The sequence below is a fragment of the Phyllobates terribilis genome, unplaced genomic scaffold (genome assembly GCF_046119375.1).
Source record: "Phyllobates terribilis strain yellow unplaced genomic scaffold, ASM4611937v1 Scaffold_13__5_contigs__length_258822181, whole genome shotgun sequence".
NCBI classification, from domain to species: domain Eukaryota; kingdom Metazoa; phylum Chordata; class Amphibia; order Anura; family Dendrobatidae; genus Phyllobates; species Phyllobates terribilis.
The window spans coordinates 211581615-211598642 of NW_027362773.1; the positions used below are offsets into that span (position 1 = coordinate 211581615).

A 17028-nucleotide genomic window follows, 5' to 3' on the forward strand; every position below is an offset into this window, starting at 1 on the left:
TAATGAGAAAAAAAAATGAACTGTTTAGAATTTACCAAATGGCTGCAATGAAACAAAGAGTGAAAAATTTAAAGGGGTCTGAATACTTTCTGTACACATTGTAGTCCTCCTCATAGTATAATGGGCCCCACATTGCCTTTTATACTGTATAATGGCCCCACATAGGGGAGATGGTTCAAATATAATCAACCTGTGGGCCAGGGTTTGACATGTATGCATTAGACCAGGGTTCCCCAACTCCAGTCCTCAAGGCCCACCAACAGGTCATGTTTTCAGGATTTCCTTAGTATTACACAGGTGATAATTGCATCACCTGCACAGGCAATAATTCCATCACCTGTGCAATACTAAGGAAATCCTGAAAACATGACCTGTTGGTGGGCCTTGAGGACTGGAGTTGGGGAACCCTGCATTAGACAGTGAAAAATGGATAGCTACACAAATGGAATCTGGGCACTGTTCATTTTTTTTCACAAACTCATTGACTTGAATAGGCTAGTGAAAAAAAGCCTAAAATATAATGGTTACATCTGATAAAAAAAAACCTGGACAATATGACTAAAATGCGTGTCTGAATAAGGCGTAATGGGTAGAAACCATCATTTTCATTTCGCATACGATTTAGATGGAGGACACAGCAATGCTAAAAACTGATACATGGATGAAAAAAGGCTGAAGATTCAATAATGCACTCATGTATTTTTCTCATATGCAAAAAAAAACAACAACAAATGTCTGAATAAGGATTTAAATGTCAAAACATAAAAAAAATAAAGGAATAAAAAGAAAAGAAAGGAAACAAAATTGTTAGTGCTGTGCCCGTAACGACCTGTACAATATAAACCTGTAAGGCCATGTGCACACTTCGTTTTTTGACGACTCTTACAGAGAGCGTCAGCTCCGAAAAACGCCTGAAAAATTGTTAAAAAAAATGCTAGAAAGACTCCTCTTGTTTGTTGCTTTTGAGGTTTTTTTTTGTTATTATCTTCAGATATCCAAACACACCAAGAGTGTAAAAGAAGTGAGAGGACCGTTCTTCAGTGAAGAAAAAACGTCCTTTTCAGCAATCTGGAAGCGTTTCTGAGGCGCTGGCGTTTTATTCATTGCTTTATAGATTTACAAAAATATGTGAGAAATAGCCAAAAAAAAGCTTAAAAAACCTTTACAAAAACACCTCAGGAAACATTAACAAAAGCTGCAGGATAAAAAAAAAGTCAAGGAGGGTTTCTTGAAGCGGTTTCTCCTTGAAAAACTCTTTGTTTTTGACTGACTTAAAAAATAAAATATAAAAAAAAAACGTGTGTTTTTGTCTGAGAAAACGAATAAAACATAAAGAAATGTAGAGACGTGGTATTGATGTGATTGTATAAAGGTAAGACGTCAGCCATGCTGCATGGAAAATGTCGTTTTGCAGAACGGCTTTTTTTTTTTTACCTCACAAAATTTTGGAGGATTTTTCCAATATGGCGGCAATTAAGAAAATCTAAAAAAAACCAAAAAGCAAAAAACAATAATGCACATACAGCTATGTCGATGAAAAAAAAAGTGATGGCTTTTTTTAGGCTTAGAAGCAAAAATAAAGTTGGCGACCCTGACTTCCCAAGGGGACAATATTATTTAATGGGTGTTTTTTTCCTGAGAAGAATGGCGCCTGGAGGTGAAATGGTCACTAATGGCAGCATACAGGGAACATAGTTGTTCATTTATTATTATTATAGCGCCATTTATTCCATGGCGCTTATATAGGCTAGGCTATACAAGCAGCCCTTTTGCAGGGACACATTTGGACCAAGAATGGGCTCAGACAGCCATGTTCTCATGGTCACAGCACATTTTATTAATACACAGATTTACACAATGATCTCCATCATGGATGTTTACTGCAGTGCTGCCACCTACAGGCATACCCAGGAGTGACTACTACCAGCCCCTTTTACTAGGCCTGGTTACTGTGTACACCGTCTCCATAGCGACCGCCTGGAAACCCGGAAGTGCTGAAGGGAAATCTCGCGCGAGACTCTGTTGCCAGGAGACCGTGTTACTTTGTATCCGAGGGAAAGGAACAAGGACGAAAATGGTGAGTGGTGACCTGCAGAGCCCCTCTGTGTACGGGAGAGGTCACAATTTACATTTATGCCCTACACAGCTAGTAGTGTACTAATGTAAAGCTGGCTGACAATCCATATACCGATAGGTGGGACAAGTTGTCACCCAGCTTTCCCAGGAGCAGATAATGGAACCGTATAATCAATTATATTAATATTACATTATATAATACATCATAATCCTCTTTGCCTTTGATTTTTACCCCTTTTTTTATTTTGGGGTCCGTACGGCTGAATGTGGGGCATTTTGGGGTCGGTACAGCTGTGTCTAGGGAATCTTGGGGTCCATACTGCTGTATTTGGGGCATCTTAGTGTCCGTACAGCTGTATGTGGGGCATTTTGGGGTCCTTACAGCTGTATGTGGGGCATTTTGGGGTCCATACAGCTGTGTCGGGAGAATTTTGGGGTCCGTATGGCTGTATGTGGGGCATTTTGGGGTCCATACTGCTGTATGTGGGGCATGTTGGGGTCCATACGGCTGTATCTGGAGCATTTTGGGGTCTGTACGGCTATATCTGGAGCATTTAGGGGTCTGTACGGCTGTGTCTGGAGCGTTTTGGGGTCTGTACAGCTGTGTCTGGAGCATTTTGGGGTCTGTACGGCTATATCTGGAGCATTTAGGGGTCTGTACGGCTGTGTCTGGAGCGTTTTGGGGTCTGTACAGCTGTGTCTGGAGCGTTTTGGGGTCTGTACAGCTGTGTCTGGAGCATTTTGGGGTCCGTACGGCTGTATGTGGGGCATTTTGGGGTCCGTACGGCTATATCTGGAGCATTTTAGGGGCCTTTATGGCTGTATCTGGGGCATTTCAGGGTCTGTGCGACTTTCTGGTCTATTCTTATTCATTTTTTTAGGCTGACGAAGCTACCAAAAACCAGTGATTTTGCCATTTTGATTTTTTTCTTCATGGTACGGGATAAATATTGTGATATTTTATTAGCTCGGATCGTTACGCACGCGACGAGCCCAAATATGTTCATGTTATTTCGATTTTATTTACGGTCTTGGAAAAGGAGCTATGGGAACATTTAGTTTTTTTTTTTTTAATTTTTACACTTTTATTGAACCTACAAGAACTTGTACGATAGGCTGCCATGCTGTAATTTCGCAATGTATTGTAATGTTACTATTTTCCTACAAAGGCTAGCCACAGACTTCATAGTCGTACAAATATGGCGGACACGTGCGCCTTCATTAACCCTCGGCTAGCAAAAAACGCCATGGATAGTTACAGGTGCATCTCACAAAATTAGAATATCACCAAAAAGTTAATTTATTTCAGTTCTACAATACAAAAAGTGAACCTCATATATTATGTAGAGTCGCTACAAACAGAGTGATCTATTTCACGTGTTTATTTCTGTTAATGTTGATTACAGCCAATGAAAACACAAAAGTCATTATCTCAGTAAATTAGAATACTTTATAACAGCTTGAAAAATGATTTTAAAATCCGAAATGTATGTTCAGTAAATGCCCTCAATACTTGGTCGGGCTCCTTTTGCATCAATTACTGCATCAATGTGGCAATGTGGCATGGAGGCGATCAGCCTGTGGCACTGCTGAGGTGTTATGGAAGCCCAGGTTGCTTTGATAGCAGCCTTCAGCTCGTCTGCATTGTTGGGTCTGGGGTCTCTTCCTCTTAACAATACCCCATAGATTCTCTATAATAGATTCTCTATGGGGTTAAGGTCAGGCGAGTTTGCTGCCAATCAAGCACAGCGATACTGTTGTGTGTAAACCAGGTATTGGTACTTTTGGCAGTGTGGACAGGTGCCAAGTCCTGCTGGAGAATGACATTTCCATCTCCAAAAAGCTTGTCGGCAGAGGGAAGCATGAAGTGCTCTAAAATGTCCTGGTAGACGGCTGCGCTGACTTTGGTCTTGATAAAACACAGTGGACCTACACCAGCAGATGACATGGCTCCCCAAACCATCACTGATTGTGGAAACTTCACACTAGACCTCAAGCAGCTTGGATTGTGGCCTCTCCACTCTTCCTCCAGACTCTGGGACCTTGTGGAGTGTCAGTGACTGCCTTCTGGACATCTGTCAAGTCAGCAGTCTTCCCCATGATTGTGGAGCTTGATTTTTCAGGAAGAAAGGAGCCATGTTTTTCTAAACTCACTCAACCCCCTACAAGTATACCACTGGTTATGATCTGATGTCCGATTTTTTTGGAAAAGTTTTGGAAACTCCCGTAGAAGTGAATGGAGAGAGTTCCCATTCTGTAGATAGATGCAGGGACTGTATGAATCTGCCAGACATTTGAGAATATGTCTGAGATGGGGATATAAAATAGCTATGGAGTCTATCTAGATATTAATGTCTGTGGATTCAGTGTGACATGTAATGTTCTGTTTTTCAGCCGCCCAAAAAGAAAGCTTCACCGAAGAAAAAGTCCGCCAAGGGGAAGAAAAGTCCTGGGCTGGTAGATGGGTTGGCCACTGAAGAAATGAGCAAAGAACAGGTGATGTATAGAAAGGGAATTTCTTGATTTTAGGGTCATTCATTTTAACAGTGGGGTGTTTCCACTACTTTGGTGGTGTAAAAAAAACAAAACACCTATACGTGCTTCCTGGACCAGCGCTGTTTTTCCGTGCTCGGTACTATGTCCCCCGAAGGTCTACTGGCATCAACATACCTCAAGGGGGAAGAGACGACACGTGATTGCTGCAGCCAATCAGAATCCACTGATCGACTGCAGCATTCACATTCTATCCAAGCAGGAAGAAACGTCTCTCTTCATTGAAGGCTGCAGCTGATTGGCTGCAGCAGGAATCACATGACACTTCTTCCCTGTTGCCAGATGTTGATGCCAGAAGATCAGTGGGTGACACATTATTTAGGGAGGAGGAACGGAGACTGTCCGGAATGTGGAGATATTACATATATACCTGGCTTTGCTACAATGTATATATATATACACACTGCAGGTGCATTTTATCAAACACTGCAGTGCTGGGATTTAAACCGATACTACCTGGCTTTGCTACAATGTGTATATATATATATATATATATATATATATATATATATATATATATATATATATATATATATATATACAGTACAGACCAAAAGTTTGGACACACCTTCTCATTTAAAGATTTTTCTGTATTTTCATGACTATGAAAATTGTACATTCACACTGAAGGCATCAAAACTATGAATTAACACATGTGGAATTATATACTTAACAAAAAAGTGTGAAACAACTGAAAATATGTCTTATATTCTAGGTTCTTCAAGAGAATGCCAAGAGTGTGCAAAGCAGTCATCAAAGCAAAAGGTGGCTACTTTGAAGAACCTAGAATATAAGACATATTTTCAGTTATTTTACACTTTTTTGTTAAGTATATAATTCCACATGTGTTAATTCATAGTTTTGATGCCGGTTTATAGTGAAATGATTTTCTTTCTACTTCCGGATTATGACCTCAACAGTGCTCACTGGAATATTCAGTAGTTTAGAAATGTTTCTGTAACCAATGCCATCAGTATGTTTTGCATCAATAAGGCTGTGAAGGTCTTGAGACAGCTCACTGGTTTTACCCATCATGAGGTGTTTCTTGTGTGGCACTTTGGTAATGAGACACCTCTTTATATGCCATCAGTTGAACCAGCTGATATTTTTCACTAAATGGCAGGATTGCTTTCTAATTACTGATAGATTGCAGCTGGTGTCATGACTTTCCAGGGCTTTTTGCTCCTCTCTTTCTTCATGTGTTCAATACTTTTTCCCTGTGTCATTTGTCATTATTACACATAATGTAATTTATGAACATCTAAGGTTTGATTTCTTTGCCTGTGTGGATTGGATGGGTTGTTACTGACATCAGGTGAGAATTTCATGTCAATAGTACCTTTAGAAATAGATTTACTCAGAAAGTTGGTGACATGTTCAATACTTATTTCACCCCCTGTATGTATGAATGTACAGTATGTATGTATACATTCTGGGCCCACTAAGAAAAACTTTTTAAAGCAGTGTACAACCCCTTTAAGGCTTTGTTGCCCTGCACTTTTCTATCCCTTTGTATGATGTATAAGTGGCGTATAATCGTTAGTGTGGTGTTTTTTCTTAGCTGGAGGAGCACATAGTACGTCTGCGAGAGGAGCTGGACCGAGAACGAGAGGAGAGAAACTACTTCCAGCTGGAAAGAGACAAGATCCACACTTTCTGGGAGATCACCCGCCGGCAGCTGGAAGAGAAGAAATCTGAGCTCCGTAACAAGGACCGCGAGATGGAGGAGGCGGAGGAGAGACACCAGGTGGAAATCAAGGTACGAACATATGTGAACTAGGAATTAAAGGGAGACTGTCAGCAGTTTTCACCCTTTAAGATTGCTGACTACACTAGATTGGTAACACAGCTGAAACATTCCCCTTGTGCAGTGATAGCTTGGTGGGTGGTCTCTTCTGGGCTCTCTGCATCCCGATCCCTCTGATCTTGAGTGACGACTGTATCATCCAATCAGGAGATTGCTCAGAAGGAAATGGTTGGAGAGTGTTCAGTGCAGAGATCCGAGACACGCGCTCGTTACCCAGGTTACCGTCCACTCGGAAACTGCAGGGTGGCCGGTAACCTAGGAAATGAGCTGTACCTTATAACATTTTAAATCCCTCCATTCTTGAGAATGGAGAGGTTTTTTTAATGGGAGATAAGTTGCAAAGTTGCTTTTTTTTTTTTCCAAGCACTTTACAATTTTACACTGTTTAAGAACTTAAGACAGTCAAGATGCCGGTGCAAGATATCTGCAGGAACGGGGGAGACGACAAAAGTGCCGGTCAAAGTTTTCCAGATGATTCTGGCTACGTCATATAATGTCTGTCGCCATCTCGCACACAGACTCTACACTGCTTACCTTGCTTATGTTTTGTGCTGGGTCTTGAGAAACTGCAGGGACAGAGAGTCCTTCTCCCGTAAATCAGCATTTTCCAGGAAACCAAGGAAACTTCCCTGAGGCAGCGTTTAATCCTTGGCCCACTAAGCCAGCTTGTCATTTATCATAATCTCCTTCTCCCTCAGGACATTATTCTTTTGACCAAACTGCTGCTAATAAATGAGCAAGATCAACGTACCATGAAACATTAAGATGACTAGCTCTATCCATATCTTAAAGAGTATGTATTATACTCCAGAGCTGCATTCACAATTCTGCAGTATAAAACCTCCTATGTTCACTGCTTGCTTTAGTGATTTGGATACTGCAGTTTTTACACCAGATACTGTACAATACTCTGCCCTCTTATTGGTTTGGTTAGGCATATTTATGTCATCAACTTGCTGACTGTTTCTACTATCGACCAATTCGGACATAGAAGTGACGGATCCTTGCTGTTACTTGTCCCTCACCTCTGATTTTCATTCTCCCGATTTAGGTATACAAGCAGAAAGTAAAACACCTGCTATACGAGCACCAGAACAACATTTCAGAGCTGAAAGCAGAGGGCAGTGTCACTATGAAGCTGGCACAGAAGGAGCATCACACGCAGGAGAGCGTGTTACGCAGAGATATGCGGGGTCTGCGAGTGGATATCAAGGAGCAGGAGCTGGCCAGCGAGATGGTGGTGAAGAACATCAAGATGGTAAGAGAAATGGTGAAGTAAGGGCTCCAGAGAAAATTAATGTTTAGGACCATGGGTGATTAGGCTTTATAGGCTGTATTCACTAATAAAAATCTCTGGTTAGGCTACCAATTATTAGTAACTACAGCCTAGAAATCCTATCGAAAATCTAAGGCCACTCCCCTAAATACTAAGGTTTATAGGCTGTACTCACTATTAAAAATCTCAGGTTAGACTACAAGATATTAGGATTATAAACTGTATTCACTACTAGAAATCTCAGGTTATACTGCAAATAATTATTAGGATTTTTAGACGGTATTCACTATTAGAAATCTCAGGTTTTGCTGCAAATTATTTGGATTTTTAGGCTGTGTTCACTGTTAATTTGCAGCATAATCTGAGATTTCTAATAGTGAACACAGCCTAAAAATCCTAATAATATGCAGCATAATCTTAGATTTCTATTAGGATTTTTAGGCTGCGTTCACTATTCGAAATCTCAGATTATGATGCAAATCATTAGGATTTTTAGGCTGTGTTCACTATTAGAAATCTCAGGCTAGACTGCTTGTTACTTGGATTTAAAGGCTGTATGTGATATTAAAAATCTTAGGTTAGGCTACAAGCTATTAGGATTTATAGACTTTATCTGCTACTGAAATCTTATGTTAGACTACTACTAGGTGATGTAATTTTTAGGCTGTAGTCATCGTTAAAAATCTCAGGTTAACATACCATTTATTAGAATTTATAAATTATATATATTTGCTTCTGCTTTTTAGACTCTAAATTACTAGGATTTATAGGCTGTATTCACGTTAAAAAATCTCATGTTAGGCTACAAGTTATTAGGATTTAGGCTGTATTACTGTTAAAAATATCTCGGTAGTCTGCAGCTTATTAGGATTTATAGGATGTATTCACTATTGAAAATCTCGGGTTAGGCTACAGGTTATTTAGGATTTATAGGCTATATTCACTATTAAAAATATCTCATTAATCTGCAGGTTAAAAGGATTTATAGGCTGTATTCACTATTGAAAATTTCAGGTTAGGCTACAGATTATTTAGGAGTTTTAGGCTGTGTTCCATATTGAATATCTCAGGTTAGACTCCTTGTTTCTAGGATTTATAGGCTGTGTTCACCATGAAAGTTTGGCTGAGCTGAGAACAAAAGTCTGCAGTCATTGGAGGCTTCCAACTCATGACAGTGTGCTGTATGCACAATGTCATGATTCTTCATTATTCTCTGTGGGAGCACGTGACTGTATGGCTGCGATTTGCATTACTGGATAGATGTGTTTGGCTTCTTTTAATAGAAGAGATTTGAGAGAAGTCGGATAAGGCTAGTTGGCAAATTGCATACATGGGGTTACATTACCGCCTGTTTGCATTGTGCGCACTGTCACGATTCAGCAGTCTGCAGTCACATAGAGTAACAACAGACATTTATTTTGAGCCCGGAAACCCCTTTAAAATCTTAGGTAAGACTCCTGTTTACTAGGATTTATAGGCTGTATTCACCATTAAAAAAATCGCAGGTTAGGCATCTCACTACTAGAATTTATAGGCTGCATTTGCTAGAGAAAATCTCATGTTGGACTAATAGAATTTGTAGGCTCTAATCCGCATTACCAAAGGTTAGGATGCCATTTATTATTTTTTATAGGCTGTATCTGCTGCTAACCACATGACGAAATGTAAACTCCTTTAGACAAATACAAGCGTGAAAACCTTTTTTCTTGTACAGGAAATATAGTTTTGCAGAAGTATAATCCTTTATCCTTCTTCTAGGTAAAAATTTGAATAAATTTTTTTTTCTTAGAAACAAGATGAAGAGATCACACGCCTGAGGAATGATTTTGAAAGACAAGTAAAAGGTCAGCTATGGTTATTAAACTATGTGCCCCATAGGTGGTAGATGTAAAAACTCAGATCTTCTTTTCTAAGGCATTGCACCTTCAGACCATCGCTATGAACGCCTGTTCTCTGACCCAGCGACTCTCAAAGCCTAGAATTTCTCCTTTTAAATGAAGTTTGTTTCTTTTTGCAATCACTTATAAATAAGTCTTTACGTCTCCAATCCCACATGCAGAAATTGAATCCAAATATGAAAAGAAGATGCAAGTGCTGCGAGACGAACTAGAGCTCCGTAGAAAGACGGAAATTCACGAGGTTGAGGAAAGGAAGAACGGACAGATCAACGCCCTGATGAAGAACCATGAGAAGGCCTTCAGTGACATCAAGAACTACTATAATGACATCACTCTCAACAACCTGGCCCTAATCAACTCACTTAAGGTATCACAAGCAAGGAAGCCTCCATAGATATTTATTAGCAAATGTAATCTGATAAATTGTCCATATAGATTTTAATTGAAACCTGGTCACTTTGCCAGGATGGTGGCCCGGAAGGAACTGACTAGTAGATCCAAACGTGCTATACTCACCACTATGAATCAACCCCAGCTAGAGGTTAATCTAGGATTTAAAGGGCTAGTGTAGCTATTTGGATCCATATCAACTGTACTTGGCTTTTCACTGGAGACACATGGTTGGTCCATACACTAGATGGTTGCCTTTAGACCTCCTGACCTGCGGCCATTAAAAGACCAGAACATCGGCAGTCGCTTTCGTAGCCTGATCATGCAGGCTGAGTGCACCTCCATGGTGTTAATACCATTAATATCAATGTTCTCTGCAACACGTGTCCTGTTTACATGGAGTGATGTGCTGCCAAGAATGATTATTTTTAGCAAGCTTAAAAATAATTTCACCCGACCTACAATCGTCTTGCTTGTTCAACGGGTTTAGACAAGCCGAGAATCGAGAACTCTCATTTACAGATTATAGGGCCCTAAGCCTAGACCTACACATCAGATAGCTGTCTAAGCTGTATGAAATAGCTGTTAGGTTGAGAGTGCATACACATTAGATAGCTGTCTAACTGCTATTCCTTCCAATTCCCCATACACATGCACTCTCATCCTGGCCAAGAGTGCACGTGCTGTAAAGCACAGATAGCAAAGTGAGCCAGACTCCAGGCAACTCATCACTCTTAAAAACAAAGGACCAGGCATGTTAAAACCCAGCTGCTCAATCACTGCCTGGCCCATAGATATCAGTGAGTTTGGATAATGTTCCTTTAATGTATATAGCATCTTATAGGGATTGTCCCAGGGAGAACAGAGGAGCGCTCAGCTGATTGAGGACTCCCGTGTATGGGAGAGATGGCCGAGATGGTTGGCCTTTTTTTTTTAACCACATTTGGTTAACCTGATAAGCGGTGCCTGGTGGTTGCTTATCCCTATCTCACTATAGAAGTATCATGCTCATTCACCTGATCGGCACAGGCATGTATATGATACAGATAGGTGTGGACCAAGCGATGTCACAGATTTCTGATCATTTCTGCTTGTGGCTTGGTATTTTACCTGGTAATAAAACAACCTTTTCTATGATCCCCCATTACAGGAGCAGATGGAGGAGATGCGGAAAAAGGAAGATCGCTTAGAGAAAGAGATGGCGGACCTCCAGCAACAAAACCGTCGGCTCACTGAGCCCCTGCAGAAGGCTCGCGAGGAGGTGGCCGAACACCAGAGACAACTAACCAACTATGAAAAGGACAAGGCGTCTCTGATAGTAAGTGTCTCACCCTGCCGGTGTAATGTACTGTATCTTCTCACCGGGACACATCATTTCCTGCTGTAATCCCTCAGCTCTCACGTCCATATCCGGAGCAGTTTAATATCTTTTCGATCGGCTCAACAGGGTGTTTGCCTTGAAGGAAGTCATCCTGTTGGTACATGCTGTGCCCTGGTCATTGATCTTCTTCCTGTGCAATCCACATTTAATGGATTTCCAGGGTTTTTCGTGTCACGTTCCTTCTTCAGTGAAGCAGTTATTTGCCAGGATGTTATCGCTGCTTATATTTGCAGCACAGCGGGATGTAATTTATCACATATAGTCACATCTCATCCCATTAAAGTCCATAGAAGAGCATTGTATAGCAATGCAGGTTGTGGGGTGGCAGACTGGACAGTTGCCCAGGATTGGAAGTGTAGGAACAAGCTGTAAAGCCACCCAGTATTATTTAGAGGTGTGCGGAGGTATTATTTGGGAAGTGGATTGTGGTATTATATAAGAGTGTAAACTGGATGCTGCATATTATCTGAAATATATTCCAAATTGAGAATCCTTAGTGGTTGATTCTGGTCAAGGGAACATGAGGATCAATCAATGGCACCTCTGCTGTCATCATCCAGGAGCTGCCTATGCTCTGGCCTCATGAGGTCGGTCATTTTCTCATACCTGGAGGAATCCAGGACCCATTGGACCAAGGTAAGGTCTGACCATGGCTCTGAGGATTTCATTCCTCTACTTGACAGCAGTCAGTGTAGCGGTAGTGACAAGGACATGAGCAAAATGAAAAACTAGTCAGGAAGCATAAGTAGATAAGAATTATGTGTTGCCACTAGTGATGAGCGAGCGTGTTCTGTTAACCCTTTCGGTGAGCATACTCGGACGGTCGCCCAGTATTTGCTTATGTTTGAGTCACTGTGTGTGCATGATTTGCGACTGTTTGACAGCTTTAATACGTGTGAGGAATGCCTAACAAACAGGCATTCCTCACATGTATTAAAGCTGTCAAACAGTCGCAAATTATGCACATGGAGTGACTCAAACATAACATTCGAGCACACCGAAGATACTCGGAAAACACCCAACATGCTCGCTTATCACTAGTGGCCACCACCTGCAGATCCATTCCCTTTTTGGTGGCTATTTTTTCTGTTCCTCTCCTGAGACACTTTCTTATTCTATTAATTATAGATGGTGGTACACATATGAGGACAGTGAGGACATAGTCACTGTATATCCAGTCGTATCACCTTATAGACTTCTGTCACTCTCTGTCAAAGCAAACATCTTGATGCAACATGGTCGCAGCTCATAAATAAATCATTGTTAATTGTTTTCTGTCTCCATACAGAGCACAAAATCGCGTCTGAAATCAGCAGAGAAAGAACTAGATGATCTGAAATGGGAGCATGAAGTATTAATGCAAAGGTTCCAGAAGGTGAGTGTCAGCTCTCGAGGCGAAGAATGTGACGTGGCGTGCTATATGCGGAGATGTAGTCTGCCATTACTTGCTTATTTTATCTCTTTGGAGTAACTGAGGACAATGTACTCCGCATCTCAGGTACTACCATTTAGCCAAGTCTATATTTAAGGCTCTCCCTAGTTAATTGTCCATGATAACTGATCTCTGTAAGACGCCTCCTCCACCTCCATCCATCTGAAAACTCCAAGCCATACACATTAGATGGTTGACCAGAATCATGGGGTTCGTCCGACTTTAATTCAGTGTATATGGGGACCTACAGTGTTGTGAGCATACCCAATGTGTGAATCAATACCATATGCCACGAGTAGGAACGCGGCAAATTTTCACATACCATGTGCGATGCAAATATTCATAGCATGGTGGGGCTTGTAGTTTCAGAAACTTTGCAGTTGACTGATGTGCAAATTGCCTCTTCAGAGAGGAAGAGGACTAGCGCTCTAGCGCCACCTACTGAGTTCTCTTCCTCTCTGAAGAGACAATTTGCATATTTAATTTCCCAAAGGAGCATACATGGCTTATAAGTCTCCTCACTCTGACATGCCAGGCTTGGCTTGTCACTCTCCGCAAGGAGAAACATTAACCCTTAGACTCCAGTCGACTGATGCAGACTCATAAAGTCAACCCATAGGCAGGTGTAGACATACACCTAAATGATGCATTTGGGCACTGAAAGTGTAAATTCAATATGATATAGACAGGAATTGGGAGCCCTCAAAAGTTGTCTAGGCAGCGAGGCATTCTGGGTAAAATAGTTAAGTGATAACATTAGGAAGATGCTGCATTCAGAAGATCTAGACTTCGATGCAATTTATGTGAATCGGAATACTCCACAATGAAAGGGGCAAACATGGCTGCTTTAACACCTTAAGCTTAGCTTTTATTTCTTTGAGTGCTCAGTTTGTTCCTTATTGCTCCGTAGATCCAGAGCGAGCGAGACGAGCTGTACATGAAATTCACAGCGGCGATTCAAGAGGTTCAGCAGAAGAACGGCTTTAAGAACTTACTACTGGAAAGAAAGTTACAGGCGCTGGGCGATACTCTGGAGAAGAAGGAAGCGCAACTCAACGAGGTGCTGGCGGCATCGAACCTGGACCCGGTCGCTCTGAGTACCGTCACTCGCAAGCTGGAGGTACGAGACGCTCGTTCACTGTAGAACAGATCTGTACAGATTTTTTTATATACAAAATTTTTTCTTTTTTTCTTGTTTTGCACAGGATGTGTTAGATACCAAGAATAATGCCATTAAGGATCTGCAGTATGAACTGGCCAGAGTATGTAAGGTAAGCATTCATAGCAGTGGGAGCACTGGGGAAGCAATCATCTCTAGTCTAGTAACACAGTAGTTGTCATGATATATGATACAAGGAGATACGTTGCATTTATTTCATGGGTATGTTCACAACTAGCAGAATCCACACCAAAGCAAATTCAACGTATTTGAAGCTTTTTTTTAATGTGGATTTTGGAGCTGATCTGATTGAAAATCCCCTTAAAAAAACTCAGTATGAATATACCCTACAACTAGAAAGGCATCCTACAGACGTCCTAATGAATTAAAGGGAGAAGTTACTTTCACATGTCGGACATTTGAAGTGTGTAAGGAACCGCACTGCTAAAGGAGTCCGGGGGATAGACACATGATCAAAAGCATTTAAGTAACTTGCTGTCACACAACTATAATTGAGCTGTGATTCTGCTGTAAAAAAAAACAAAAAAACAAAAAAACGTCAGGTATCATATACATGTCTTATCCTATTTATTAGAATTGATGCAGGATACTTGCCAAGAGTCCTATAGATGCTATTATGTGGAAGTTACAGGTCCTGGACTGGTCCGTTAATGTCATATAATTCGCCCTTTCCTATATTTAGGATTCGGAACATCAGCTCCAGTTTTTTTTAAAAAACTTTCTTCTCCTTCCCAGGCACACAACGATCTTCTCCGGACGTACGAAGCTAAGATGAGGGCGTTTGGAATCCCTGTAGAAGAGCTGGGATTTAAGCCACTGGAGAGCCTGGTACCTGGGCAGACCTTTGGGCAAGGGCCGGCGGGCCTGGTAGCAGCCAGCACTTAAAGCTGTACAGACCTATTTTTCCTATGAGGAAGAACAATGTATCATCTGATACGTACTGTCCTAACACTTGCACACGGAGATGGCACGGAGTATTTATTTTTTTAAACATAACCTTTAACTTTCTAAAACTAAATATTCTTTCATCCATTACAAAAAAAAAAATAACAGTGATGCGTCTTTTATTTTTAGGAGGCATGTCAATTGGCGTTAAAGGGGTTATCCAGGCTTGAGATGCATAGAGTGACTGCAAAAATGTGACTGCAGATTTGCAAAACCTGACCGTGAGTACAGAGGAAAGCAGATAAAAAAATCTAGCTGGCACATAACCTCCCCCTCACTGTCAGGATTTGACAATCTGTAGACTATAGCAACTCAAGAAATTTAGCTCAAGTGCGAAAAACCTTAAGTATGTTGAACTGTACCAGTATGTCTGTAATCTGAACATACTTTAATATTTGGAGTTCAAAAGGCATCGAAGAGAGTGAATTTCGCTCACACTTATGACTATTACATGAGACAGGAAAGATATCATCCTGCTCAAAGCAATGTTTTGTCTATAGGGGGCAGTAGCAAAGTCTTGTTTTTGCTTGTGATATTCCTGGTGACATAAGCAACATATTATCCTGCTGCCGTGGACCAGGGGAAGGCAAGACAACCAGTCAATGAGAAAATGTCTGTATGTGCCCGACAGTGACATACACAAGTGCATTAAGGGGAGCTGTCACTTTCCATCCGTGTACAAAGTGCGTTACTCTGCACGGGGTAATAATGAGCACAAGGAGAATGCATATTATATATATATATTTATATTTTTATATATATATATATATATCTATCTCTATCTCTGTGCTCAGACCTAATTCACTGTCGTAAATCATCACCTCTGCGAATTGACCTGGGACATACACACAACAGCAGTACCACTCACTCGGGCAATAACCACGGTTTATTTGATTGATTTTATGACTTGTATTTCAGAAATGCAGGATACAGGCTCAGAGATGCAAAGTGACAATGGCGGAAGCTTTGCCCGATTAACTCCCTCTGTAGGTGGTGTATGAGAACGGAGTCAGCAGGAGTGGCACGTGGTACTTCTGTTTTGGGTCCGAGATGGTGAAAACAACCTGTAAAATAAGATGGAAATGTACATATAACAGAGGGATTGTGTGTTCTCCCTTACTGACTTTGGGGATGTAAAGGAGCCCTTTGTATAAGGTCGGGTACTGATGGTTGTACAAGCCCAGACTAACCCAAACTTACACCCTCGTACGTGCCTATTGGGCTGTAAAGTCCACGGTCAGACTGGGCATTGCGGTCCTATATGGCTGGTAAATATGCCCGTCTGAACCCAGCCCAAGGGGCCATCAGCTATGATGTAGGGGTCTTGAAAAGATCTATCTATTCTGATACACTATTTAAAATAATCCAATTTCCCGGGCACATAGAATGTAGAACTATCATTGGCACATAGGACCTGGAGGGTCCAAGAGTCCTTCTGACACATAGAAGACAGTAATATTAGAAATTGCACATGAAGCTTATGGGCCCCAATGAAAATTTTCCATCAGGGGCCCCCAAGTATCACAGATATTTAATAGTATTGGTCTAATATGGGCCAAAGCGACCTGGGCTTCCCAAGGCTCCATGATCCGGGTGCGACTGCAGCCCCTGTACCTTTGGGCACATCGTAGGTTGGGGCGCCGCCATAAATTTTGTTTTCGGACCAGGAGCTTCACGTTGCGCCTCCACCCTGTTATCCCAGGAGGAATCGGCCATCACAGAGACCAGTGAATGTTACAGTAGAAATCATGTGATTTTCTAATCTCTATATCTGATTATCACTGGTTACGCCGGTACCTCCACATAGGGGTAGAAGCTGTCCTGCTGCATCTGTTTCCAGTAGTCCTTGGTGTCAAAACGTAATTGGAAAGTCCCGGCAGTAAGAGGTTCTCCTCGCAGGAGCCCCGGACAGCGGCCATCCCCATTAGTGACGCTGGAGAAGAAAGATTAGGTTTCCATTAACAGAAAATTTAATTAAATACAACTTTTTCTAGAAAAAAACAAGTTGTACTTGTATGTGATTTATATTGTGATAGTTAAAAAAACATGGCCGCTTCCTTCCTAAAACAGCGCTACAGCTGGCCACAGGC

General features: G+C 41.3%; 2 protein-coding genes across 2 annotated transcripts in view; one reads left to right on the forward strand and one right to left on the reverse strand.

Moving 5' to 3' along the window:
• Positions 1–1954: 1954 nt before the first annotated feature.
• Positions 1955–16977, forward strand: DRC4 (dynein regulatory complex subunit 4). Its single transcript, XM_073659223.1, has 11 exons — positions 1955–2077; positions 4471–4572; positions 6191–6388; positions 7488–7694; positions 9502–9556; positions 9772–9977; positions 11151–11318; positions 12670–12756; positions 13724–13933; positions 14019–14084; positions 14729–16977. Exons 1-11 carry the CDS (start codon positions 2075–2077, stop codon positions 14876–14878), a joined length of 1452 nt encoding a protein of 483 aa, XP_073515324.1. The 5' UTR covers positions 1955–2074; the 3' UTR covers positions 14879–16977.
• The window catches only part of LOC141174347 (cadherin-1-like), a 33840-nt gene continuing 32618 nt past the window's right edge, over positions 15807–17028 (reverse strand). The window contains exons 11-12 of the mRNA XM_073659224.1: positions 16736–16871; positions 15807–16002 (exon numbers count right to left, since the gene is read on the reverse strand). Of these exons, the coding sequence (XP_073515325.1) occupies positions 15913–16002; positions 16736–16871 (226 nt within the window). The 3' untranslated portion in view covers positions 15807–15912. The remainder of the gene's footprint in view (positions 16003–16735; positions 16872–17028) is intronic.